The 21,568-nt window shown below is 47.4% G+C and overlaps 1 protein-coding gene across 2 annotated transcripts; it reads left to right on the top strand.

Annotated features, from left to right (window-relative positions):
* The first annotated feature begins 4,038 nt into the window (after positions 1-4,038).
* On the top strand, positions 4,039-21,452 carry NLE1 (notchless homolog 1). Of its 2 annotated transcripts, none has more exons than XM_083480042.1 (13): positions 4,039-4,135; positions 5,206-5,372; positions 8,480-8,697; positions 9,772-9,851; positions 10,677-10,753; positions 11,658-11,755; positions 12,750-12,942; positions 13,597-13,732; positions 14,129-14,175; positions 16,021-16,223; positions 17,352-17,511; positions 18,984-19,054; positions 20,098-21,452. In XM_083480042.1, exons 2-13 carry the CDS (start codon positions 5,238-5,240, stop codon positions 20,108-20,110), a joined length of 1,431 nt encoding a protein of 476 aa, XP_083336168.1. In that variant the 5' UTR covers positions 4,039-4,135; positions 5,206-5,237; the 3' UTR covers positions 20,111-21,452. The 2 variants fall into 2 exon arrangements, with proteins under 2 accessions (XP_083336168.1, XP_083336169.1); XM_083480043.1 differs by having other exon boundaries at positions 4,061-4,135; positions 5,212-5,372.
* Positions 21,453-21,568: the final 116 nt, after the last annotated feature.

The following is a 21,568-nucleotide window of genomic DNA, read 5'->3' as shown; positions in this document are numbered from 1 at the left end:
CCTCAAATCCAAGGATGGACAGAAAGTACATTGGGATTATGGAACAATCGCTGGGTCATTTGCAGTAGATTGGCTTTCAAAGTCCCTGACGTCTAGCCGTCTACGACAACAACAAGCAACTGGTTTCATTTGCATAGGTGCCATGGGTCAGGATCAGCTCTTCCAGTGGGGCAGAGACACAGTACTGCTTACTAAGTTGGGGGGGGGTGAGGCAGCAGGGTGCTTGGAAAGTCCATTTGAAAAACGAAATGAGTTCAAGTCCAGCAATTAAATCCAGTTTCACCTTTGTCCCTTTGCAAAACAAACTTACTTCAGTTCACAGTTCAAGTTCGTCCAAATTATCATAAGCAAAAAGATAAGTCAGAATGTTACAAGCTGATGTGCTGAAGTATAAAATATACTTTAAGAAGGCTAAGAAACAACACACACACACACAAATGTGTGGTTTTAATTTCTTTCCCCCAACAGTTGTTATGTTTAAGCTTCAAAGTCTAAAGAGGGTGGTTTTTTTAATTTAAGAAAGAACGAACTACAAACCGTTCAACATTCTACCCCATAATGAGCTTAAGTTGGGTTCAGTTTGCTCAGCAATTGTGGAAACCACTTTTAAGTGTTTCAGAGGTATTTTGAACTCATTCCATGAACTTCTGTTTAACCGAGCTAGTTCATTCCAACCAGCGGGAGGTGTGGGCTGTGCAGATTCACCAGCAGTGCAAATCCTTGAAGGGCAGGAATGAAATAGACCATATTTCCATGCTGGAGGGGTGTACTTTGTGGAGTTCCTCAAAAGTGCTCAGAAATGGGGGGAAGCCACCCCATAAGGCGCATAAATGAGGCAGATTGTGGGGGGCAGCAATGAAAGACAAGCAGGTGCCACTAAACACGTTACACATGCAGCAGTCCTGAAGCTAGCTTGCTTTATTTGCTTGCATTTATAGACCATGTTTTTCTCCAGGCTCCAGGTTCTCTCCAAATATGGGTTCTCCCCACCCTTGATTAATCGCCACAACAACCCTGTTAGGCTGAGAAAGGCAGTGACAATTTCGTGGTGTGATGCTCTAACCACTATACGACACTGGATCTCTGAAACACTAACCACTACACCATGCTATTCTCTACCCTATAAGCAGCAAAATGATACCATGTAAGGAAGTTGCTTTCACAGTAGCCTATTTTGTTTGGGATTTCCATCCTGTGCACTCAAGGTTATTGTGTGTGTGTGTGTGTGTGTGTGTGTGTGTGTGATTGATAGGATATATCATAGCTGTCAACTTACAGATTTGAAAATAAGGGACCAGCAGCCTTGAAAATAAGGGACCAGCAGCCAAAATAAGGGACCTGCAGCCTCACCTGTTCCAGGCACTCCAGTCTTCCTGTCCTCCTGCAGTCTGGTCAAACTCATGCTGGTAGCTTCAAGAACACTGTCCAACCAACTTTGTAACCAGAGGTTCAACTGAATAGAATCTGAATCACATGCACCACAAGGCCTATGCAGCCTCAGCTTAAGATGGCTCCCCGGCCTGGCTTTGCACTGCAAAGTTTGCAGAAGGACGTGCAACAAAATGGCGTCCAGCATTCAAAAACCTCCTCAGCTTGCATTAACTAGCCACACACAAGGCATGCAAGCTCCACCCCCCAGTCGTTCTTAGACTTCTTATTGGGTGAGCAACACAGTTGGAGCCTCCCTGGCCAGCAGGGAGGGAGGGAGAGGAGCTGCTTCCTTTGAAATTTAAGGGACATCATTTAAGGGACATCCATCAATAAGGGACAGCAGCGGGACCTGGCGCTGGAATAAGGGACTGTCCCTTCAAATAAGGTACACTTGACAGTTATGGGATATATCGATCTAACAGCACTGATAACCTGTTACGTTTCCCATTTTCTGTTATTACGCCATCTTTTTCTTTTTAAATCTGTGGTGAGATTTCATTGCCACCCTCCTGGTTTTATGGTGATATTTAGTACACAATTGCAGCTCCAGCCTTTCTGATACTGGCTGGGTAGAGCCATTGCCTCTTAATCTGCTCATGTCCCGATGTGCATGTTTACTGATTTCCAGCTCACACTGCCATTTTTATATTACTATTATTATTTGCTACTTTTCACATATTTTTAAAACAATCATCGCTCTGGAAGCCAGAAATTAAATACCACTCTCCTTCTTCAGGAAACAGGAACTGGCAAATCAATGCTTGGTGGGGGGGGAGGCAGGGAAAAAAGGAGTATTTAGGATGTAAGTCATCATGAAATACATGATAGTGTGGAACCTCCGTTTTTAACCCCACTTCCAGCTGGTTGCAGAAAAACAGGGTCTTCACACAGGTACAACCCCAGTGCTGCACCTAGATTCGGTTGGGGGGGGGGAGACACTTCAGAAGAAAGAATTCACTGGAACTGAAAAATAAAAACAGTGCTGTTTTGGAGGTGGAACACAAGGATAGAGGGCTTCCTTTCAGAGAAGGGCCATGATGTAATCTACCACAGCACCAGGGTGATTTATGAACCTTCCTTCCTCTGGATCAAGGTGATAACGAGGCTTTCAAGATTTGCTGTTGTTTCCGGCAGCATAAGGCTAGCTTCTCCCACCGCTGTCACAGTCTGCCTCTGAGGAATCACAAGGCGTGGGGAGAGTTGCTCTTATGCTCAGAACCTGCTTGGGGGCTTCCCACTGGGGGCATCAGGTTGGCCACTGTGCAAACAGGAGGCTCTGCTAGATGGGTGCTTGTGAAACATGGACCACTTATAAACGCCATCTCCAACTCCTCGAAAGATTCCATCAACAATGTCTCCAAAAAATATTACACATCACTTGGGAAGACAGGCGAACTAATACCAGTGTACTGGAAGAAGCAAAGTTCACCAGTGTTGAAGCAATGATTCTTCAACATCAACTTCGTTGGACTGGTCATGTGTGGATGCCTGATGATCGTCTTCCAAAGCAACTACTCTATTCTGAACTTAAAAATGGAAAGCTTAATGCTGGTAGTCAACGAAAGAGGTTTAAAGAGTGCCTCAAGGCAAATCTTTAAAAATGTAGTATGTTGTTGTTGTTTAGTCGTTTAGTCGTGTCCGACTCTTTGTGACCCCATGGACCAGAGCACGCCAAGCACTCCTATTATTCTTCTATATGAGGGTTCAAGGGCTAAGGCGTGCCAGGTGAATGGAAAAGCTCCGGTAGCAGTGGCTTGGCATGCAGAAGATCCTAGGTTCCAACTGAAAGTCTGAATACATAACACCAACCTAGAGGCAAGCAGATGATGGGAGAAAGCCCCTGCCCGCCGCTCTCTGCCAGAGACCTTGAAAGGCCGCTACTGTCAGTCAGAGTAGAGAATACTGGCCTTTATGGACCAAAGTTCTGTCTGACCCCAATCAAGATCAAACATATTGTTGTTTAGTCGTTTAGTCGTGTCCGCCTCTTTGTGACCCCATGGACCAGAGCACGCCAGGCACTCCTGTCTTCCACTGCCTCCCGCAGTTTGGTCAGACTCATGCTGGTAGCTTCGAGAACACTGTCCCACCATCTCGTCCTCTCTCGTCCCCTTCTCCTTGTGCCCTCCATCTTTCCCAGCATCAGGGTCTTTTCCAGGGAGTCTTCTCTTCTCATGAGGTGGCCAAAGTCTTGGAGCCTCAGCTTCAGGATCTGTCCTTCCAGTGAGCACTCAGGGCTGATTTCCTTCAGAATGGAGAGGTTTGATCTTCTTGCAGTCCGCGGGACTCTCAAGAGTCTCCTCCAGCATCCATTCAAAAGCATCAATTTTTCGGCGATCAGCCTTCTTTATGGTCCAGCTCTCACTTCCATACATCACTACTGGGAAAACCATAGCTTTTACTATACGGACCTTTGTCGGCAAGGTGATGTCTCTACTTTTTAAGATGCTGTCTAGGTTTGTCATTGCTTTTCTCCCAAGATCAAACAACATAATATACTGTACTGTACTGTATATTCAAGCCACGGCTCTCGTGCAGTTACCCACTTTCCCCAGCAGGTGGCGGTGGAGTCTCCCCCCGTGAGACTTATAGGCGCAGGAAGATGACGTTGTCAATTTCCCCTCCACGTGGGTGCAGCTGGCTTGCTTGCTAGCAAGAAGGAAAAAGTCTGCGCGGGGACTCCAGAATCCTAAAAGTGGATCGGCAGGTAAAGACCCGCTTTTCTGTCTGCCCGGGCTGCAAAGGATTTTGACCCATGGGGTGGGTGGAAGGGAGGAAGAGAGAGGGGGCTTGGGGTGGGATGAAAAGCAGAATTTTGAACCAGGGGTTTAAAGGGAGAAACGTGGGAAGGTTTAGGAGTATGTGCGTGAGAGAGAAGGAGGTTTTGCTCCTGGTTTAAGAAGGCACCAGAAACTGATCTAGGAAAAAAAGGGAGACCTAGGTCCATTATTATTATTATTATTATTATTATTATTATTATTATTATTATTTATTTTGTTATTTATACCCCGCCCATCTGTCTGGGTTTCTCCAGCCACGCTGGGTGGCTCACAGCATATATCAGAACATACTAAAACATCAAACATTAAAAACTTCCCAATACAGGGCTGCCTTCGGGTGCCTTATAAAAGGCAGATAGTTGTTTATTTCCTTGACATCTGAAGGGAGGATGTTCCATGCAATTGGAGAGGGCACCTCGGAGCCAATAAAAAGGTAAATGTAAAGGTACCGTTAGGTCCAGTCGCAGATGATTCTGGGGTTGCGCGCTCATCTTGCTCTATAGGCCGAGGGAGCCAGCATTTGTCCGCAAACAGCTTCCAATTCATGTGGCCAGCGTGACTAAGCCGCTTCTGGCGAACCAGAGCAGCGCAAGGAAACGGTGTTTACCTTCCTGCTGGAGCGGTACCTATTTATCTACTTGCACTTTGACGCGCTTTCGAACTGCTAGGTTGGCAGGAGCTGGGACTGGACAATGGGAGCTCACCCTGTCGCGGGGATTCGAACAGCCGACCTCCTGATCAGCAAGCCCTAGGCTCTGTGGTTTAGACCACAGCGCCACCCGCATCCCTCGAAGCCAGTAGCCCTGGTTAACTCCACATTCCAGCAGGCCACCAGGGAATCAGCAGAAAGGCCATCGACATGGGATAAAACATCCCCTGCCACTCTCTGGAAACCATTTGGATCCATTAAGTTGTGGACCATCTGAATTGGTCCCACCTCCCTGCAGAAGGGAAGGGTCGTGTTCGCCCATATGATTGTCTGTGTTTTTATTCTCAGGTCAAGGTGCAAACCTTAACAAAAAAAATAAAATGACGGCGGACGTGGAACGACTCCTTATCCAGTTCAAAGATGAGGCCGGTGAGGCATTGGGCTCTCCCTTTGATGTGCCCATCAACATCACGCCAGAGAAGCTTCAGCTCGTCTGCAACGCGCTCCTGGAGAAGGTACTGGTGTTGGGGTCAGAGTTAAGGTTAAGGGGGACTGGCTTCCCCCACGAGAAGCCAAAGTCACTTGCTTTTTAAATGCTACCCAGTCTCTTTACTCCACAGACAAATGCAGCTCTTCATGGTTTATGAAATGGCTACTCACCCAATCTGAAATACTCCCTTTGCAGGCAAGGCTAAATTCGTTAAAATAGAGCTCCAGAACAGATAAAAATCCAGACTTCTGTCCTCTAGTCTCCACTCTGTCAAATATTGATGAGTTCAAACCAATTAGCACAACGATAAATTTAAAAGTAATTAAAAATGTCGAGAGCTCAGAACCACAGACTCCGCCGCTTTTTGCCATCTTTTTTATTTGTTTTTCAAAAATATAAACATAAAACATTGCAAAATCCAAATATCGAGATTACTCTGAATCGCCTGACTTCCCCATCCTTTCCATGGGTCCTTTTAATTCTATTTTCAACTGCATATCAGTACTTCTCCAATTTTTCATCTTCCTAAATTATCTATACATTCTGTTATATTACAAGTGTGTTTAAAATCCTGCTAATGTTTTGGCCTGTTTATAATGATTTTTGTATATATATTATAAACTGTAAGGGGTTTGAGTTACTCGTGCGTAAATTGTCCCCGTTAGGGTGCTTAATTGCCTTGGTTAAACCGTCCTGACTGCACAGCCCATCTCAGCGTGGCTGCCTCAGTCGCTAGCAGAATCTGTCTGTGGGCGTTTCTTAAACCTTTTCCAGCATAAAAGCTGTTTGACTCCCAGTCGTCTCCGCCTTTCATTGCGCGGGAGTCTTCTGCGCAGGGAGGGCGTGGGTAGTGGAGGACCAGTGCTTTCCTCACTGACGTCCAGGGAAGAATCCCGGAGCTCTCCCTCCGCTTCCCTGGTGTTACGCCGATTTCCTTCCTCCTCTGCCAAGCTGCGTCTCCCCCTAGTGCTGGTACCTTCTCCTGCAGAATCGGGGAGCCTCTCCTTCGCCTTTCGCTCTGATGGCAGTTCCCTGACATAAACATTTCCCCTTTTTAAAATTTCTTGTCTTCTTGATTCCTGAGCTGTCCAATTCATTTTGCCATTGTGGCATAGTCCTCCGACTTGATTTGCCATTCTTCTCTGGTCGGGGTTGTCTCTTCCTTCCAAACTCTGCCGCTTTTTAAATGCAGAACGTCCTGGTTTTAATCTCCAGGTAGGGCTGAGAATGCTCACTTGTGGAACCCTGGAGAGCTGCTGCCAGTCAGAGTAAGCAGTACTGTGATTGATGGACTGGTGCATCTGGCTTGGTGCAAAGCATCTTCCTACTGTCCTAATCAAATCGGCCGTTCATTCAGAACCATGAGGACTAGAACCTTGCTTTAATTTTACGGAGAGGGCTGTGGCTCAGTTCTAGAGAGTGCTTTGCATGCAGCGCCCAGTGTTCCTGTCAGGGAACTGACATTGGAGCGAGAGGCGAAGGGGAGGCTCCCAGATGATGCTGGCGAAGGACCCAGCAGCAGGGGGAGAAACAGCTCAGTAGAGGGGGAAGCCAATCAGTGCAACACCGGGGATAAAGGGAGGCAGACGGGGGAATTGGAGAGAGGGCTCCAGGACTCTTCACTGGACATCAGTGAGGAGAACCCAGGTCCTCCGCTACCCACGCCTTCCCTGCGCAGAAGACTCTCGCGCAGTGAGAGGAGGAGGAGACGGGGTGTCAAACAACTTTTATGCTGGAAGAGGTTCAAGAAACGCCCACTGACGGATTCTGCCAGTGACTGAGGCAGCCACGATGAGAAGGGGCTGTGCAGTCAGAAAGTTTTAATAAGGCAAATTAGCCGAGAAAGGCACCAGTTTACGCACAAGTAACTCATACCCATTACAGTTCCCTTTGGCTTGCGAGCTACATTTCCAGTTCCCGAGGATCTTTTGCCTTCGAGCAGGTAGCCAGCTGTGCTGGGCCAGGGGGTAACCCGAGCAACACGGTCCAGGTCCAGTCCCGAATCCAAGGGTTCCGCGAGGAGTCAGTCCAGCAGGACATGAGGCAGGAAACCAGGCAAGGTCAGGCACAGGATCACAAGCAGGTTCTGGCAAACAGCAGTGACCCTGGGGCGGGGTCCAGCAGCCTTTTATCTCTGTCGGGCTAACGGCTGGTCCTGAGCCCCGGTGACTCACCTCCCTGTCTCGCCCAAAGGCGAGCACTCCTCCTGCGAGTAATAATAATAATAATAATAATTTATTATTCATACCTTGCCCATCTGGCTGAGTTTCCCCAGCCACTCTGGGCAGCTCCCAATCAAGTATTAAAAACAGTACAGCGTTAAATATTAAAAACTTCCCTGAACAGGGCTGCCTTAAGATGTCTTCTGAATGTCAGGTAGTTGATTATCTCTTTGACATCTGGTGGGAGGGCGTTCCACAGGGCGGGAGCCACTACCAAGAAGGCCCTCTGCCTGGTTCCCTGTAGCCTCACTTCTTGCAATGAGGGAACCGCCAGGAGGCCCTCGGCGCTGGATCTCAGTGTCCGGGCTGAATGATGGGGGTGGAGACGCTCCTTCAGGTATACTGGGCCGAAGCCGTTTAGGGCTTTAAAGGTCAGCACCAACACTTTGAATCATGCTCGGAAACGTACTGGGAGCCAAGTATTCAGGTCTCTTCTTCTCTCAGACCTTAGTCTCTGCAGCTCAGGAGACGTCGGTGGGTTACTAGACCCAGAGGCCGCCTCAGCCTCTCCTGACCCAACCAGTAGTGGAGCATCTGTAAGTGATTGCCCAGCTAAAGGCAACGAGGTCATCCCTGCATCTGGAGCCAGGGCAGGCTCAGGCCCCTGACTCGGCCCAGCTGGTGCTTGTTGCAGGGGAACCTGTGCAGACTGGGACTCTTCAGAATCAGGCCCCAGACTCGGTTCCGATGCTGCCTGAGGCAAAGGATCCGGTGCGGACTGAGACTCCTCTGGCTCCGAGTCCGAGCCCAAGTCCCAGGCCATCACACCAACGGGAGAGCCCGCATGAAAAGTCCTGTCAAGCAAGGACCGTTAAATTCCCTTTTTTAAAAACAGCGATTCGCTGTTGCCAAAGCAGTGCACCTAACACGCAGTGTCTGCAGCTGAAACCCCGACTCTCTCCCATCATAGGAGGAGCCACTGCCGCTGGCTTTCTATGTGCGAGACTCCGAGATCGTGGCCTCCCTGCAGCAGACGTTGGCAGGGCAGGCCCTGGAGACAGAGAAGGTGGTGGAGATCGTCTACCAGCCGCAGGCTGTGTTCAAAGTCCGTGCCGTCACCCGCTGCACCAGTTCTTTGGAGGGGCACAGCGAGGCCGTCATCTCGGTCGCCTTCAGTCCCACCGGGAAGTAAGTTGAGGGTCCGGCCGGGGTCCGAGTGGGGGAGAAGTACAGAAAAGGAACAGGCAGAGCGTTCCAGGCAGGGTGGATAAAAATCAATTATTTTTTAAAAAATCATATTTTTAAAAAATTAAATCATATTTTTAAAATACAATGCTTTCGGAGGAAAAATCTTTCCAAAGATAGTTTTCTATTTAAGTTACATTATAGTCTAAAGGCTATTCATCAGGAAATAAGGATTTGTTTTAAGTTTTTCCTGTGTGCTAAAACTCAGTCTAAGTTGTTTAACACGTTTAACCACATCAGTTAACAAACATGGATACATACGCTATGTTATTGCTTTAGTTAAATAAATTATTTAAATTGTTCTTAAGGAAATGATTGTTTTTCTCCTTCCAATAAAGGACAGCAGTAAAGTTATCCACATATAAACAGTTAACTTATTAAACCTCACAATAATTTCTTAATTATCTGTCTATGTATTTCTAATTGTATAACCAAATCAGTAATTTCTGATATAACTGTAAAAACTACTCTGGAAATTTATTATTCTAAAAATGAAACCTTCCTCTCGTTGTAAATATTAAGAATGAGCAAGGGTACCAGCAAGAATGAGTTTCTGTAAAAAGAGTGATTTAAATCAAGTCTTACTGACCAGTGATTTAAATCGATTTGATTTAAATCAAATCCACCCTGGTTCCAGGGATGACTAAATGGCTAACTGGAGCCGCTTTGACCTTTCTTTGCTAGGTTGCGTCCCAGCGATGCACGGAACCTCCTTGCCCTTGAGCGAGGCGATAACGAGGCTTTCAAGTCTTACTGTCACTTTGTTTCCCGATGAGCAGGGTTCCCCAAACTTGCGCCTCCGGTGTTTTTGGGACTACAACTCCCATCATCCCTAGCTAGCAGGACCAGTGGTCAGGGAGGGTGGGGATTTGGGTCCAAAAACAGCTGGAGACCCAAGTGTGGGGAAATCCTGAGAATGGGATTGTGCCTGCTACACAATCCCAGAATCTGCCCTGGAAGGTCCCAAAGTGAGAATCTGCATGCACCCACCTGTTCCCCCCCCCTGTCCTTTTCAAGGTACCTCGCTAGTGGCTCCGGGGACACAACTGTGCGCTTCTGGGACCTCAACACGGAGACCCCACACTTCACGGCCAAGGGTGAGTCTCAATAAGGCTGTGGGAAAATGTCTTCCAGGAATCTGTTTTGAGTTGGTGGCTGCCCCAGGGGCTTGCGGATGGACTATGTCTATCTGGCTTTGGTTTTTAGGGGACAAAAGCCATGGCTCAGTGGTAGTGCATTTGCTTTGTAGACAGAAGGTCTCAGGTTTGATCCCTGAGATGTCCACGTTGGGCAGGGAATTCTCCCCATCTGAAAATCCACATTTTCTGCCTGTTCGGGCACAGAACATGTCCACTCTTTCCGCTTGCTGTTGATTTTAATTCTCTCTTGAATCTTAACAAAATACTTAAAAAAAAAATACTCTCACTGGCTCTTTCTTTTTTTAAATTTATTTATTTGGTTTTATCCAAATTATGGTTTTACAATCACATATGCAACATAAAAACAAGATTCTATAGAACAGGCATCCCCAACTTGCGGCCCTCCAGATGTTTTGGCCTACAACTCCCACCATCCCTAGCTAACAGGACCAGTGGTCAGGGATGATGGGACTTGTAGTCCAAAACATCTGGAGGGCCGAAGGTTGGGGATGCCTGCTATAGAATCTCCTGGACTTTCCTCCTCCCCTTTGTGGGTTCTGTTGTTCATCATTTCCTCCTGCATCTTTTATAATAATCCGAATATTTTACATCTCCCTTATATCCAAAATTCACCATTAAACTACAAGTATTATTCCAGTCCCACACACAATTTTAACTTTGCAATGGTTTTTAAGATGTTAAAAAAATTTCCCCATTCTTTATTAAAATTTTGTTTTTTCTGATTTCCGATTCTTCTGGTCATTTTGTCAATTTTTTCACCAGGTCACCGTCACTGGGTGCTCAGCATAGCCTGGTCTCCTGATGGCAGAAAACTGGCGTCTGGGTGCAAAAACTGCCAGGTACAGGCTGTCCCTCACCTCTGGGTCTTGATACTCCCTCTGAATTCATCCTGGGCTGGGTCTTTCTTTCTCTGAGCCGAGGACAAACAGGGACCCTCAGCAAAAAAATGTTGCAGCGCGGCGTGCTTTTGTTCAGAGTGCCAGCCATTCCCTTTCACGGGCTCCTCCATTCCGTTTTCTCCCTCCTAGTCTTCTGTCCCTTTGAACAGACAAGAGTTGTCCTCACCAATAAGTGCAGGGAAATATTGTGCTGTTGAGTACTTCTGATCAGGAGGCCCATTTTGGGGATGCTCCATTCCACATTGCCCTTTCTGGTATTCTCTCCCTGCGCACAGACAAGGACCAGCCTCTCAGATAAGGACCAGCACAACAACAAAGTGTTGCTGTGTCAGGCGCTCCTGTTCAGGATGCCAGCCATACCCTTTTTTGGGATACTCCATTCCACATCGCCCTTTCCAGTATTCTCTTCCCCATCGCAGACAAGGACCAGCCTCGTAGTTAAGCAGGGTTTCCAACTAACTGTTGCAGTGTCAAGCGCTCCTGTTCAGGATGCCAGCCATACCCGTTTTGCGGATACTCCATTCCATTCCACCCATATTTTGTTTCTCTGCTTTTTCCTGCCAATGGACAAGCTGTGTTCGTGGCCAGTGAGCACATTCAGTCCTCACTGAGCTATTTTAGGTTTTCCTCCCCCTTAACTCTTTCCGCCCCTATAAAACTTGTGAGGGGATGGCGTTGTAGTTCTGCAAACCTTGATTCCTTGGACGTGACTCTTGCCACTTTGGCGATCACTGACGGCTAGCCATGGCGGTGATGTTCTCCTCTGTTGGAGACAGTATAACTCTGAATGCCAGCCACTAGGAATCACAGGTGAGCAGATTTCTGATTTTATCCTTTCATGCAGATATTTCTCTGGGATCCCGAGACGGGGAACCAGATCGGACGGGTTCTCGTGGGGCACTCCAAATGGATTACTTCTCTCTGCTGGGAGCCTCTACATCTGTAAGTCTTCCCCATTCTGGACACCCCCCCCCAAAAAAAAAAACAACCTTCTAATCCTTTGGGTTACCTTGGATTGCAGAACTATTTCAACCCATTCATCCATCAGCATGGTGTAATGGTTAGGATGTCAGGCAAGGGCTGGGAAGACCTGAGTTCGAATCTCCCATTCAGCCGTGAAGTGACCTTAAGCTAGTCGCCATCTCACAACCTGACCTCTCTCCCTAGAGCTGAGCATGCCTTGAATCAGCACAAATACAGGAGAAAAGCCTGGATTGCTGTACCGCCTCTCAAATCTCTGTTTTTCCTTTTTTAAACAAAAAATGCAAGGTTCTAACCCGTAAAACAGTTTAAAACTCGTGTCAACTTTATAAACATCTGGGTAAGGTAAAGGGAAAGGGACCCCTGACCATTAGGTCCAGTCGTGACCGGCTCTGGGGTTGCGGCGCTCATCTCGCTTTATTGGCCGAGAGAGCCGGCGTACAGCTTCCGGGTCATGTGACCAGCATGACTAAGCCACTTCTGGCGAACCAGAGCAGCGCACGGAAATGCCATTTACCTTCCCGCAGGAGTGGTACCTATTTATCTACTTGCACTTTGACGTGCTTTCGAACTGCTAGGTTGATAGGAGCAGGGACCGAGTAACGGGAGCTCACCCCGTCTCGGGGATTCGAACCGCCGACCTTCTGATCAGCAAGTCCTAGGCTCTGTGGTTTAACCCACAGCGCCATCTAAACCAGGCATTGGCAAACTCGGCCCTCCAGAAGTTTTTCAGCTTACAACTCCCATCATCCCTAGCTAACAGGACCAGTGGTCAGGGATGATGGGAATTGTAGTCTCAAAACATCTGGAAGGCCGAGTTTGCCTATGCCTGCTCTAAACAATGATATCTTTAGCAGGCACGGAAACGAGTATATCGTGAGGACGCCTGCTTGATATCAATAGGCAGGGAGTTCCAATGCCTTAGCTTAAGGTTTCCTGGTTTTGCCCTCTGCAGGAACCCGGAATGCCGCTACCTGGCCAGCTCCTCCAAAGACGGCAGCGTCCGCATCTGGGACACAGTCGCAGGCCGGTGCGACAAGATCCTGACGGGCCACACGCAGTCGGTGACCTGCGTCAAGTGGGGCGGGGACAACTTGCTGTACTCCTCGTCTCAGGATCGGACCATCAAGGTCTGGAGGCCCCTGGATGTAAGTCTGGGAAAGTCTGAGAAATTAAGAAATGCAGACTAAGCGATAAAGAACAGAAAATCATCAGAGGTGGATGACAGAAGTCTAAAATATTGTATAAGTTAAGAAGTTATGTTAAATGATTGTTGAAAATGATATGTAAAAAAAACAATAAAAATGTATTAAATGTATTAAATGGTCAAAGGCCTGGAAACGATGCCTTATGAGGAATGGCTAAGGGAGCTGGGCATGTTTAGCCTGGAGAAGAGGAGGTTAAGGGATGATATGATAGCCATGTTCAAATATATAAAAGGATGTCACATAGAGGAGGGAGAAAGGTTGTTTTCTGCTGCTCCAGAGAAGCGGACACGGAGCAATGGATCCAAACTACAAGAAAGAAGATTCCACCTGAACATTAGGAAGAACTTCCTGACAGTAAGAGCTGTTCAACAGTGGAATTTGCTGCCAAGGAGTGTGGTGGAGTCTCCTTTTTTGGAGGTCTTTAAGCAGAGGCTTGACAACCATATGTCAGGAGTGCTCTGATGGTGTTTCCTGCTTGGCAGGGGGTTGGACTCGATGGCCCTTGTGGTCTCTTCCAACTCTATGATTCTATGATTCTAAAAAAAGAGTTGTGAGTCAGGGACTGATTTGCCTTTTTTCTGTTCCGCTTTTCAGGGAGTCCTCTGCCGCACACTTCAGGGCCACGCGCACTGGGTGAACACTATGGCTCTCAGCACAGACTATGTTCTCCGCACTGGGGCTTTTGAGCCGGCTGAGGCCTCCATCAACCCCCAGGACGTCAGCGGATCCCGTAAGATGACACTGCGCCCTTGGGTGGCATCAGGCTCCCGCCTCTCCTTTTGCTTTTGTTCAAGGCAGGGAGTCATAGAATCCTGCAGTCGGAAGGGAACCCAGGGGTCATCTACTCCAACCCCCCGCAATGCAGGGATCTCAGCTAAAGCATCCATGGCAGATGGCCAGACAACCTCTGCTTATAAACCCCCCAAGGAAGGAAAGTCTACAACCTCCGGGGGGAATTCTTACTCTTTCTCTCTCCCTGGGAGAAAGGAAGCTGTTGCTATAACTTTTGCACCATGAAATCAGCATGAAATGCAGGATTTTGAGCATCCTTGGGGGCTCAGCATTCTGACCAAGCAGATTCCTCTGGCTGCAGGTAGTTCCTAATCTGCATTCTTTCTTCCTACAGTGGCAGAGATAAAGCAGAAAGCACAGCAGAGGTACAGTCAAGTCAGGGTAAGTCTGCCCTCCTGCCTGCCCTGGCCATGAAATAGCCGCTCGGCTGCAGCTCCCAGAGCTCTCAGCAAAGGGGTTGGTTGTTCAATCACTCTGGGAACTGTAGCTCTGCAGAGGAGAATAGGGCTCACCCAACAGCAACCTCAACAAACTATAGTTCCCCCGTTTCTTTTTCTTTTCCCCCCAATAATTTTTAATAATTTTTTCCAAATATCTTAAACACAATACAGCTTAACAATCTAGTTCTCCTTTCAATCTATATCTTATCCAAATTAACTTCCCTCCACCCCTCTTCTGGCTTCTCTACATTGCTCTTGCTTAAGCGTGATTACTATACAGTGGTGCCCCGCAAGACGAAATTAATTCGTTCCGCAATTTTTGTTGTTTAGCGAATTTTTCGTCTTGCGAAGCACGAAATCCCATAGGAATGCATTGAAAATCAATTAATGCATTCCTATGGTCAAAAAAAGTCCAAACAAAGCCAAATTTGGTACAACAACAGTTTATTAACTGCTCTTTAAAGTCACACATACTGTAAAGAGCAGTTCAAAAATTTAAGGGAAAATAAATTAACTTTATAAACAAAACATGTCTTTGTTTTTAGTCAAAGAAAAAAAAGTCGCGAGACGTTTTCGTCTTGCGAAGCAAGCCCATAGGGGAAATTCGTCTTGCGAGGCAAATCGCGAACGGAAAAACCTTTCGTCTAGCGAGTTTTTTGTCTTGCGAGGCATTCGTCTTGCGGGGCACCACTGTATATACATTCTATAAATGTCTATAATTCCTTAATAAATTTTTGTATTATACTTTAGACAGGTACATTCCTTATTATATTACAGCATTACATCTTGTGGTCTAACCAAATGTTTACAATAAATGTTATGAGTTTTATTTCAGTCCTGTGAGTGTCTTTATCTATGTAGTTTTCTCTAAGTATACCATAAATTTGGACCATTCTTTTTGGAATTTCTCATCGTCCTTCTGTCACATTCTTCCAGCTAGCCTTGCTATTTCCGCATACTCCAATACTTTCTGTTGCCATTCTTCAATTGTCGGGATATCCTGTTGTTTCCTTCTCTGTGTGAGGCGTAGTCTTCCTGCTGTTGTGGCAAACAGGAAGAATTTCTGATCTTCCTTTTTAATGTCCTCTCCAACCATTCCTAACAAAAATGCCTCTGGTTTGTTATAAAAGGTGTACCTAAATATCTTTTTTAACTCATTATACACACTATTCCTTGTCACACAACCACCACATGTGGTGAAAATTTCCCTCTCTTACAGTGCATTTCCAACAGTTCTTATTTTACATTTTGTACATCTTTGCTAGTTTGGTGGGTGTTAAGTACCACCTATATATCATTTTTAACAAATTCTCTTTTAAGGTCATGGATGCAGTAAATTTTATTCCTAAATTCCATAGCCTTGTCCATTTCTCATACTCGATATTATATCCTAGGTCCATTGCCCACTTAGTCTTGACCTCCTTAATTTCTTCAGCTTTTGTATGCCATTCCAACAAAAAAATCATATACTTTAGTTCCCCAGTTTCTAGGGGTGAAGCTATGGCGGTTTAAAATTGTGCTTTAAATATAGAGCGATGAGGCCTCCGTCTTGGGCAGCTGGTTGCATCTTGTGCCAATGAGTTCCCAAGTTTAAGCCTTGTTGAGTTGTGTTGGAAAGAATCGAATGTGACTAACTTGGGCCTATTCATTTCATTGGCTCCCCTTGGGTATAGTTGATGAGCAAGGAATCTGGGGCATCTTAGGGGGTGGTCGGCCCCAGAATGAGGTGCTGTCCCAGAATCCCATTCTTCTCGCTGAAAGAGGGCACTTCCTTCTCTGCCCACAGGGCACGGGGCTCGAGAGGCTCGTCTCCGGGTCAGATGACTTCACACTGTTTCTCTGGGCGCCTGCAGAGGACAAAAAGCCTCTGGGGAGAATGACCGGCCACCAGGCGTTGATCAACCAAGTCCTTTTCTCTCCCGACACGCGGATCATTGCCAGTGCGTCCTTTGACAAGTCCGTCAAGCTGTGGGATGGCAAAACGGGCAAGTAAGTGTGTGATCCTTATACCGTTTCCCTTTATCTCAAGCCGGTTCACAATTTTCCAAGGAAGAGCTACGAAAATAATGGTGGACGTATCAAAGTACTCCCTGTTACAGGGAAATGATTAAAAAGAGCTATATTTAATTTAAAAAAACAACACGCGTTTGGTCTTAGGCCTCAGCTGCGCCTTGGGAATTACGATTCCTTTCAGTTTTCCAGTTCGTCTTTGTAAAACAAGTTCCAAGTCCTCATGAGGGCGTTCCGGCAGGGATGCTGAAAATCAGAGTCTCTTCATAGGCTGGTTCTGGAGGGAAGGGGGATGAAGCACATTCGCGTCACAGTCTTAACACAGTTGGAGTTCTTGTTATTAAATATACCAAGAAAAAAAGCACACCAAGAACTCCGGCCGATATAAGTTTCAGTAGTGGGAGTGGTCCCTACTCGCAAATCAATGGTCAATTGTAACAAAAACTAATCCATTCAAAAGTGCGTACAGTGGTGCCTCGGGTTACGTACGCTTCAGGTTACAGACTCTGCTAATCCAAAAATAGTGCTTCAGGTTAAGAACTTTGCTTCAGGATGAGAACAGAAATCGTGCTCCGGCGGCGCGACAGCAGCAGGAGGCCCCATTAGCTAAAGTGGTGCTTCAGGTTAAGAACAGTTTCAGGTTAAGTACGGACCTCCGGAACGAATTAAGTACTTAACCCAAGGTACCACTGTATTCTGACAAGGATTACAAACTCAAATAGAGATTACAAATTCAAACAGAGATTACAAACTCAAACTCATAAGGATATGTATAACACAATAATTCGTTACAGAATTAGAGATTGCTGTGCTGTGCGCCAGTGTGGTGTAGTGGTTAAGAGCGGTAGTCACGTAATCTGGGAAACCGGGTTCGCGTCTCGGCTCCTCCCCATGCAGCTGCTGGGTGACCTTGGGCCAGTCACACTTCTCTGAAGTCTCTCAGCCCCACTCACCTCACAGAGGGTTTGTTGTGGGGGAGGAAGGGAAAGGAGATTGTTAGCCGCTTTGAGACTCCTGAAGGGGAGTGAAAGGCGGGTTATCAAATCCAAACTCTTCTTCTTCTTCTTTCTTGGTAGAGTCTTAACACACACACATTTCCCACACTAGGTACCTCACCTCCCTGCGGGGGCACGTATCGGCGGTGTACCAGATCGCGTGGTCGGCCGACAGCCGCCTGCTGGTCAGCGGGAGCAGCGACAGCACACTCAAGGTCTGGGACGTCAAGACACAGAAACTGGCTGTCGACCTTCCTGGCCACGCGGACGAGGTAAGGCCCTAGTCAGTGGTGAGGTTTTTCCTCGGGGCTGCTTGGGTAGGAGAGGACGGGGCGGCAGATTGAGGACCCCGACCCCAAAATTGGCCTGTTGGTGGTTTGTGGATCAGAGGTAGGGAACTGGAGCCATACCCCCCTTGCAGGCTGATTATTGACAGGTGGGCAAAGCCCCTTTCCGCCAGATCCATCGTCACTTGACCTGCACCTGGACATGCTATATGACATCAGGCGGTTCCTGATTTTAAGCTCCTCTAAAGGGGCGCGGGTGGCGCTATGGGTTAAACCACAGAGCCTAGGGCTTCCCAATCAGAAGGTCGGCAGTTCGAATCTCCGCGACGGGGTGAGCTCCCGTTGCTCGGTCCCTGCTCCTGCCCACCTAGCAGTTCAAAAGCACGTCAAAGTGCAAGTAGATAAATAGGTACCACTCTGGCGGGAAGGTCAACGGCATTTCCGTGCGCTGCTCTGATTCGCCAGAAGCGGCTTCGTCATGCTGGCCACATGACCCCGAAGCTGTCTGCGGACAAACGCCGGCTCCCTCGGCCAATAAAGCACATGAGCGCCGCAACCCCAGAGTCGGCCACAACTGGACCTAATGGTCAGGGGTCCTTTACGTTTTTTAAAGGGGCCAGAAGAAGAGTTCACTTTGTTTAAAGGTAAAGGTAAAGGACGCCTGACAGTTAACTCCAGTCTCAAACGACTCTGGGCTTGCAGTGCTCATCTCACTTTACTGGCCAAGGGAGCCGGCATTTGTCCGCAGACAGTTTTTCCGGGTCATGCGGCCAGCATGACTAAGCCGCTTCTGGCGAAACCAGAGCAGCGCACAGAAACACCATTTACCTTCCCGCCAGAGCGGTACCTATTTATCTACTTGCACTTTGACGTGCTTTCGAACTGCTAGGTTGGCAGGAGCAGGGACCGAGCAACGGGAGCTCACCCCGTCACGGGGATTCGAACCGCCAACCTTCCGATCGGCAAGCCCTAGGCTCTGTGGTTTAGACCACAGCGCCACCTGCGTCCCTTTGTAAACTTGGTTTACAAGCTGCAAAAAACATTTCTTTAACACCCCACCCCCCCCGCAAGAGGAACCGATTCGATCCTTGCTCACTTATCTGTTAAATACTTCTATATCCTGACTGTTTGTGCCACCCAAAGCCTGGCTGCCATAGTCCTGGTGGAGGGCAGGTCAAATGATTATACACGCACCGCATAACAACCCGTTGTCATTTCCTGAACTCAGCCTGCCAAGAACCTGAGCGTGCCCTACCTTTTTCGCGCACAAAAATGGAAAATGATGTTGTTAGTCCTCAAGATGGCTGGGAGCTTGCTCGAGCTGCGGTGGTGAAATCTTGCTCACTCTTCTGGCTTTGCTGTTTCTTTGGCAAAGCCCACTGAGGCGCATTTGAGAAAAGCATCTCCGAGCCCCTCAGAGCGGCTGTGGACTGACCCTCGTCTTGTTCCCTTCCCAGGTGTTTGCAGTGGACTGGAGTCCCGACGGACAACGGGTAGCGAGCGGTGGGAAGGACAAATGTCTGAGGATGTAAGTCGTCCCCCCACTGTTTGCTAGTTCCTTGAGATATCGGGGCAGGGGTTTTTGCCTGGAAGGTGGGTCACTCCATTATCTTCAGAAAAGGAACATGATCTGGAAGCTTCTCTCCCCTTTTCATTGCACTAGTGGTGCCACTGCCTGTGTGAGAGAGAGAAAAGTGAGGGAGTCATTAGTGTACCTGGCTATTTAGAATAAGGGGGGCCAATGTGGGGGCCTTTTAGACTACAACTCCCATCATCCCCAGTGAGTGGTTGCCCAATGGGTGTTGAGAGCCTTTGACATACACATTGGTTATCCCTGATTTAAAGAGTACATTGGTACCTCGGGTTACATACGCTTCAGGTTACAGACTCCGCTAACCCAGAAATAGTGCTTCAGGATAAGAACAGAAATCGGGCTCCGACGGCGAGGCAGCAGCAGGAGGCCCCCTTAGAGTTAAATAATAACTAATCAGAGGTAGCTACAGGAGAGCTATGAGAGTCAGGTGAGGATCAGATGCCTTGTTAATCCCAGCAGGTATATAAATCACGTGGCAGCAGGAGACCCCATTAGCTAAAGTGGTGTCTCAGGTTAAGAACAGTTTCAGGTTAAGAACGGACCTCCGGAACGAATTAAGTACTTAACCTGAGGTTCCACTGTAACTAAAATTAAGGAGAGAACAATATAAAGGGCAGGTCTCTGCCCCCAAGGGACCTACAGTTCCACATTTTCAGTTTTGTTGGCTGTGTGACCTCGCGAATGAAAGTCAGGCCTGATCAGCCACGGATCTCACTGGGTGTGCTTGGGCGAGTTGCTGTCCGGCCTGACTTCCCTCACAAGGTTGTTGGGAGGAGAAAGTGGGTATCATCACCCTGTAGGGGAACCCACAGGTCTTGCCGCACTACAACTCCCATCATCCTTGACCCACTGGCCGTACTTCCTGGGGGCTGGTGGGAATTGTAGTTCAGCAACAGCCAGAGGCTCCCCTTCAGCGCCTGCCTTTGAGGAAAGGAAAAATACAGATATTTTCAATGTTTTTCTTCTTCTTTAAACAGATGGAGACGATAGCTGTGAGGAAAGGACTGTCACAAATGGAGCCCATCCGCTTGGCGGTTTTCCCCCCGGCACAGGCTGCGCGGCCTGCCAGCCTTCCATTTTCAGGACGGCTACTTGAATCAAGACTGTTCTCTCTTTTTGGATCCAGATAAAGTCCTCTCCTCTCTTGTCAGCCGGCTTCTGGGCTACTTGATGCCTCTTGCTAAGTTGTTGCTGCTCACGGTTGTCTAAAACCTACACACACACACCTTGCCAGTCTTGCCTGATGAGAGCTGGCGCAGTCTAGAAGTCGAAGTGGAAGCAATCCAGAAGGTCCTGAGTTCGAATCTCCCCATTTTAGCCATGGATTCACAATGTGTCGTTAGGCCAGCATCGGCCCACCACCACCACCCCACCATGGCCTGAGAAAGGGATGATAATCTTATTTCTTCTCCTAATCGCAAACCTGGGTGCTGAGTGCCGAAAAGATGCTTCCATTGAGGAGAAAGACAGAAAGTTTGAGCACTGATAGAACCCCTGAGGTTCAAAGAAATGATAAATAAATCGATAAATCTCTCTTTTAAGCGGTTTGCAGCTTACCTTAAAATGCCAAACTCTGTGTATTTTCAAAGCACCAGTGTAAAACATCAGAAACGAAAATCGAGAAGCACAACAAAGTTCCCAGTTTAAAGTAGCATAATTAGCTGAAAAACAACATATTCTCTTACATGTGCGAAAAAGAAACCCATTACAAAAAAGAATCGAATGCAAAAAGTATTCCGTGAGTAAAGCATCATTAGCAGCGAAACAAAAATAATGGTTTGTATTAAGTTTCACTCGGGGCAGACGCATTAGAATTGGACTCACGGTACCCAGGTCCATTATTTTATGTGGATCTCAAAGTTGGACCCCTCAAACGTTTATCAGTGCGTGAGTCACAATGGTCAATGGGAGGAAGTTAACATTCCATAAGGCACCTTGGATTTATTGGTTTACCAAAGAGACTAGTCCCTTTGAGATCAGGGCAAGCGTGCCACGGCCTTCCTCCCCCTTTCTGCTCTAATATCATTTGTCTTCATTCAGCTGCCTCAGAGGCCTGTGCCCAGGGAGGCAGGCAGCCTATAAATATTTTAAATAAAGAGCTTTTGGCAGCCAGTGTGTAACGGTTAGAGTGCCAAGACCAGGGTTCAAATCCACCACTCCGCCATGAAGCTCACTGCGTCACCTTGGGCCAGTCCCCGTCTCTCTCAGCCTAACCTACCTCACAGGGTTGTTGTGAGGAAAAAATAGGGAGAGCGGTGAGCCATGTTACCTTAAGCACGTTGGAGGAAAATGTGTTTTGTAAACATAATGAATAAATCAATTTTTAAATTGCCTTATTGATTCCCCCACCCCATTTTTTTTGTTAAGTCATCCAAGCAAAACGGCCATCGCCGTTTAAATCCATAATCTAATAATTTAGGAGATAAGCATTATTCTGGTGGATTAGAA

The sequence above is a fragment of the Podarcis liolepis genome, assembly GCF_965112155.1.
Source record: "Podarcis liolepis genome assembly, chromosome: 16".
NCBI lineage: Eukaryota > Metazoa > Chordata > Lepidosauria > Squamata > Lacertidae > Podarcis > Podarcis liolepis.
This window is presented reverse-complemented; position numbering and strand designations above follow the sequence as displayed.

Excerpts from the sequence above, each read along its gene's own strand:
- NLE1 (XM_083480042.1), top strand. The coding sequence starts at position 5,238 with ATGACGGCGGACGTGGAACGACTCCTTATCCAGTTCAAAGATGAGGCC. Across the intron at positions 9,852-10,676 it reads CCCACACTTCACGGCCAAGG|GTCACCGTCACTGGGTGCTC; the intron begins GTGAGTCTCAAT and ends TTTTTTCACCAG. Across the intron at positions 14,176-16,020 it reads AGAGGTACAGTCAAGTCAGG|GGCACGGGGCTCGAGAGGCT; the intron begins GTAAGTCTGCCC and ends CTCTGCCCACAG.